The following is a 6816-nucleotide window of genomic DNA, read 5'->3' as shown; positions in this document are numbered from 1 at the left end:
AAGCTATGTTATGAAATTAAAATTGAAATGATTGGATAAGGATTTTGAACTTGAAAATTCAAAATCAAAGTTTATGTTATGAAAAATTGAATATTTATTTTAATAGAACATTTGTTTGAAAATGTGGTTTGTGACACATATGTTATAGTAATGTTTTAGTCATATAAATACCGGCTCTTGTATTTGATACGAGGCACACTTTAATAAAAATGAATTCTTCATTCTAATATTCTCTCCATAAGCTTTATAATTCATGTTCTCATATTCATATACTTTTGATAGTAGATGATGCTAATATGTCGTTTACAACAGCTTAAACATATTTTCAGATTATAAAAGTAATTCAATGAGTAAAATAACCTAAGTTGATTTTCAATTGCAAATCACCAAATATTCTTTAAAACAGTACATTGTATCTAATATAACAAAATTTTATGTTTGTAAGTATTTATTTATAATATTTGACAAGTAAGAGATAATTTATATGAAGTTATTCTTTGATTTAAATAAGTAGTAAAAGGACAAAAGGTAAATAATAATTATATAATTCACGTTCTAAACTTTAATAATACGTGACATGACAAAAGTTTCAATCATAAATATATTTGATATATATGCCATGCTAATTATTTTTTTGATATGTACACAAACGAATTTTCCCGTGGGAACTGTTCGAAGTGAAGGATGAAAAAAACGCGGTCGTGTTTTTCGTTAAATAACAAAAATATGGAACAATACAAATACAAGCAGTGTTATAAAAATCAGTCTAGACAACCAAATAATACTCGACGAGTATTCCCTGCCTAGGTGAGTAAAACATAAGACCTTATATAGTTAAGGATTTTAAATATGATTTCAACATTTTATTCGCACTAGTGCAAAACGACAGTTTTATAGTTGCCGTAGTTAACATACCTAATTACACTATGCTACATTTTTAAGAAGAAAAAAGCATACAAACAAAATAAGACATGTCATGTCAACCCTGATAAAAAGGTTTCGTACTTATATATTTTCAAACAAAAAAGATTTAAAACAATATTAGTTCAAGCAAATGTTCTATCAAAATTATTGATGGCAAACTTCCAAACTAATGCTAGTATGACTGTATGAGGGGTACCTATTTATTATTTTAATATAAATCTAAATTTTTTATAAACATAAATAAAATAGGTAGAAACAGCAGAAGGGACACAACAATTCTTACGAAACCTACGCAGGGTGCAAACAAGTCAAGTTACTCGTGAGTAACTTGAGCCCGGGAAACACTATAGATCATATCAATACAAAGCTTGAAATGAGCCAGGCTTTTCGAGGTGAGCGCGAGCCTCAAATAAATCCCCTTTAGTTATTGTGCTCGAGCTCGAGCCTTTATATGGGAAGGTCGTTTAGGTTCGTCAAGTCTTAACGAGCCTTGTTTGTTTTTAGGTGTTAACTCTTTTGCACTTTTATGTATTAATTTTGCGCTGCACAACAGAGCTTGAGCCAATCTTTGGCTTGTATAAGGTACTATACGAGCTCACGCCCGTTTAAGGTTTTTTCTCAAATTGTTTAAAACCAATTAAAAACGTATATAATTTAATTAATAAATATAAACTAATCAAGCCCATGCTTGAAAAAATAACTCCTGAGCTAAACTTAAGTTTTAAAAAATGAATTTAAAACTAGTTGGGCTCAGCTCGACTCATTTATATAATTACATCCCTAGGCAAAGGGGTAGAGAAAAATAATTATGAGTGTAGGTGCTGTACTGTACAACTAACCCATTTGACATGGGCCTGTTAGACTTGTTGTACAATATCATTTGTCATGTGGTTTGGCCTGCCTTACAATTTTACCTCTTTTTTCTTTCTTTGCTTTGCTGCATCGTCTTGTCCTGCCTCCATTATTATTTAGTTCTAAGCAACAGTTTTTAATTCGGACCTGCCCCCTCAACCATCACTCATGTTCAATCAAGTACGATTTAACAAACATGTACCCCGCCTTGGCTAAAACGGTATGATGCGGCCATCTAATACACAAGAGATGTGGGAGCCCGTGTTCGGTTTTTTGGTAATGTCACCTTTCATTAGAGATATGAAAACAAACGGGTCAATACATATGGTTTGTCGTACAGATTATAGCGGGTCAAGACAAGACGGGTTCACTCACAATGTTTTTTGTACTGTTGTTTGAGCTTCAATACGCGTATTGTGTAAATTTGACTTAATTTAGATCGTTAAAGAAAATTTTATATTATTTTGAAAAAAAAGTTTTAAGGTTGTATGCATTTTAAGGTTCTATTTTCTTTATTAATTTACTTGAGATAAAACTCATTTACTACTCTATGGCCCTTATGTAACGACGGGGCAGAATCTGTTATTTATGTTTTTGGAGAGTGTGACTTGGTAAAGAAGATTTGAAATTCGATTGAAAGATTGCTTGATGTGAACTTGCCAGCTTTGCGATTCCCAAATGATTGCATTGAGTGGGTTGAGAACTCGTCTATAAGTATGCTTAAGAAAGAAATGGTGGGTGCAAATTCGCTTGGTGGACAATTTGGAAGCTTCGAAATGATACAATTTTCTTGAATAAACGTATGAAGTATGCGACGTTGTTTGATGATGTTTCTTGCTTTTCTTTCCTTTGGTATTCGAGTAGGAAAAATAAGTGTGAAGCTAATAGGCTAGAGTGGTTGAAGAACCTACTTTTGTTCATGTAATTATCTTTTCTTGTTTATATATGTCTAGTTTCTTGTTAGTCAATGTTTTATAAAATATCCACCGTTAAGAAAAAACAACTAACAATTTTGTATGCCAATTTGTAAAGTTATGGTAATGTTGTCTTCATAGATGAAAAAAATAAACTGAGAGGAAAATCCGAAACTTAAACATTTAATAAGCATGATAATACAAGATATGTGATCAATTTTTTTAAATAAAATTAACGGATTTGAATGTATATAGTATTTATTTGGTGATACGAATACCCGAGGCCAATTCCTTGAAGTCATCACTCATATAATTACAAGTTGGTTTCTTCGAAGTTTTAATTTCACCCCGTATATTATAATAAACAACTATGTTTTTATGTTTTTCTCTCGACGCTCTTATTTTTAACCGGAGTTGTATTTAAATTAGAATATAATTTAGCATCGTAAACGTCTTTCACACATGCTTTGCTTTGATAACTCAAATTGCTGATACACTCATACACATACAAAATTCTAGCACTATCACATGAGCGACTTTAACAATGTTTAATTTATCAAAAGCAAAGTTGTATCTAAAACTAATTAGTTATTTTTCCATAAAACCATTATGGTAATAGTGATGGAGATGTGGGTACAAATGAAATTATTAAAAGTTATCCTATAACCGACACTTTCACTTCATGAACAAAATATATTGAAAAAAACAAAGTATTTTTGGTTCACAAGGCAAGTTCCCACTAATATTCAACTTTTGAGTTACAAGGAAAATAAATAAATAAAATAATAAAGAATTTTAAAATTACACAATACTTCTTTTTTTAGTGTGGACGGTGAAAAAGAAAAATGATAGATTAAATAACCCAAATAACATGTCAATAAACTAACAAAATAATTTCATTTTATTTTTATTTTTTATTAAAAATTCTCAGGGTTTATAGAAACTTATAATCATTTAACTTTTTTTTTTCTTTTTACTGCTGCCAAATTCCAGAGTTACCCTTGTGTGGGGCCCACGTCATGACATGTAAACTTCAATGCTAGAGCTTCGGAACGTAAGACATGACGGACATGACGAAACGACACCGTCACACTCGGTACAAACGCATAGATGCCGACACGGTAACAACACGACCGAGGCGACTCGTTTCCCGCACGCCTTACAACCCGGTCCACTCGCTAACACGACTCGTTCCGGGTCAATGTATGCTGACTCCGCGTCATCCGGATCACCCGAGGCGCATCTTAGCGCCACCTCGTCTTTTTCTGCCAACCTATTCTGGCTCATGATAGCCTGCTGGAGCTGCAACTGCAAAGCCGCAGCTTCAGCTTCCTGGGCATGCGCCCGTGCCTGCCAAACCTGCGCCTCCGCGCTAAGATGCGCCGCTCGCGCCTCCAGCTCTAAATTGCGCCGCTTGGCTTTCTCCGCCTCCGCGTCCTTGTCTTTCATCCGGCTCGATATCGTCTCCTCCGCCGCGCGGAGAAGCGCACAATAGTGCATCTGCCTTTTATTTGCTAACATACGCCGGAGCTCCTCTCCCTAACATAAAATTTTAAAAATTTTTATCAGAATTATTTGCTAACATACGCTGAAGCTCCTCTCCCTAACACAAAATTTTAAAAATTTTAATCAGAATTATTTGCTAACATACCCCGGAGTTCTCGCTAACATGCGCTAGAACTCTTAAAATAAGAACAAAAATTTTCGTAAAATCAAACTACGAAAATAATATTCCGATTATTATTTATTTTTTTACACAAAAAATAATCTTAAACTGGCAAAAAGCTGCCAGTTTTTTTTTGTTAACATAACTGAAGTCTTTTAAAAATTACATTGATAAAATATTCACCTGGGCGTGAAGAAAATGCTCGATTTCGTCACGTTGTTGGCTAACTTGCGCGGATAACTCTTCGGATAAAAACGACAAACCGGAGCATGGAGACGAAAGCGAATGGTGGTGTAGTTTTTGCTGGTCGTGAAAGGATAAGCGTAGGCCGGTGGAAACGTCGACGTTTTGAGTACGAAACTGTTGTTGATGAAGAAGAGACATGGATTGATTCATGTTATTGATTCAAATGAAGCACCACCATTGTGTCATAACTTATAACATAATAAAGAAAATATAGAGGTGATAAACGCTAGCACAAAAACAGCATGAAAGAGAACACGCACTAGAGGCGGAAACTTTAATTAATATGTGTGTGAAAACGATATTTAATTTTTTGGAAAATTAATTATATAAAAAACAAAGGGAAAAGGACTGATGGTATAATATTATCCAAATTTGGAAATTAAATAATGGCTAAGTTTTATAAAAAGTCACGGCCCTAAAAATTAGCTGTAGTTTTTAACGTATTCTATATTAAATTTCTAACATTTGTGGTCAAAAAGTTTAATACGCTTTAACATATGTCCTAACGTATGATTGTTGATGAATATTACTTAAGTTATATTTCTATTTTGTTTAAGATACGAAAAGGAAATTGATTAAAACAAAAGGATATTGCGTAAAAATTAGGTAAAATAATATTTAATTTTAACAATTTTGGTTTTAATGTTTTTATGTCTTTATAAATGCTTATACAACTTCAATAAAAATTAAACCTTTTAAGCTGTTTTTAACTGTATATATTAATTGATATTTAATGATTTTTGTTAAAGTTGTGTAATTGGCATTATAAATATACTATATTTGATCATATTCAATTTAAATATGTCAAGAGTATGATATTCCATCCATTTTTTAAATTAGAGTAAGCTCTGTGCTAGTTATGAAATGTGTTATTGTTTTATTAATTATAAGTCAGATTGGCGCAATAATAATAAAAATTACGTACTGGTTGAGTTTTTTTTTCTTTTTAAAACAACCAACAAAAAATTTTAATTATCACATGTAAATCGGGTATAGCGATGCAATCCACATCATTAAAATACAAAAATCACCCAAAAAGAACAATAATACACACCCGATTACCACCTTCCTTACTCTTATGTTTCACTAATTAAAAAGATATCCACATCTCACATATTAAACTCGTTGTTTTAATCTATTTCGGATTCAGAAAAAGCCCTAGACTTTTATCTCCCCAACCAGACCACACTTTTTACCCGAGCCGGTTTACGTTAATATATTTTAAATTATATTAATTACTATGTTGATAATATATTTAACCAAATTATTATTCACATTTTTTTGAATGGCATTTATTATTCACATGATTTTTCAATTTTATTAGTTATCTTACAAATAAAAAAAATCTGAAAAGGTGGAATAATTAAGAGGCCACACCGCGTCCTCTTCATCGCCACTATTTGTTTGCTATATAGTGTTGGTTTGTTGAGATATCTACCATTAAAAGAGTTTACTTTTTTGATTATTTGAATTTTCTGTTTTCTTTTAATCAAATAAAGGTTGACGTTATAAACTAAAATATATAAAAAAAAACAGTAATGTTTCATGTTATAAATACACATTTAATTATGAAATTATGTTTGTGCATTAGACAGCTAAATATGAAACAAGCATGGCTAGCTGGTAATTACAAAATGATTTCATTCCTTATTTTTAACGACTAATGTTCTATTTTTAAATTCACATGACTCTAGACCTATTATATAACAAGATATCATTATGCTAAAGCTAAACGCCTTTTGATAAATATATTCTTATTTAACTCGACGACAACATGAAGAATCGAGTCGTAAATAAGATTTACGAAAATTAGTAACGCATATTGTCACTTAAAAAGGGAAAAAAGATCATATTCAATGTTAACTTCTTTTTTTTCCCTTTTTATAATGATGATTTTATATCAAATTCGTAAGATAACGCAGATACAGGCACACCATGAAATTTTTTTAAATTTTTTTATATAATAGTAAACTAAGAATTCATAGCTTCAGGATTACTAACAAGTTCGGTTAAAACCACGAATCACGGGTCATGTTTGATTTATAAGGCAGTTTCACTAATTGACTTTTTTTTCATGTGTCTAATATTGTAACTTAAAATAGGATTTAATGTCAAAATTTAAAAGGCAAAATATATGCATGGGGTGATGTTTTATATACATTTGTACTTTTAATAGTAAATTTATAATCTTAAAAGTATAATATGCAAATAAAT

The 6816-nt window shown here is 31.4% G+C and overlaps 1 protein-coding gene across 1 annotated transcript; it reads right to left on the bottom strand.

Moving 5' to 3' along the window:
* Positions 1-3457: 3457 nt before the first annotated feature.
* Positions 3458-4866, bottom strand: LOC143561137 (putative BOI-related E3 ubiquitin-protein ligase 3). Its single transcript, XM_077049268.1, has 2 exons — positions 4540-4866; positions 3458-4229 (listed from the first exon to the last, which is right to left on the bottom strand). Exons 1-2 carry the CDS (start codon positions 4750-4752, stop codon positions 3708-3710), a joined length of 735 nt encoding a protein of 244 aa, XP_076905383.1. The 5' UTR covers positions 4753-4866; the 3' UTR covers positions 3458-3707.
* Positions 4867-6816: the final 1950 nt, after the last annotated feature.

Source organism: Bidens hawaiensis, unplaced genomic scaffold (assembly GCF_021521415.1).
Source record: "Bidens hawaiensis isolate Kalapana, Puna unplaced genomic scaffold, B.hawaiensis_p1.1 tig00020557_1, whole genome shotgun sequence".
Classification (NCBI taxonomy): Eukaryota; Viridiplantae; Streptophyta; class Magnoliopsida; order Asterales; family Asteraceae; genus Bidens; species Bidens hawaiensis.
The sequence above is the reverse complement of the archived record's forward strand: the minus strand, read 5'-3'. Positions and strand labels throughout refer to the sequence as shown.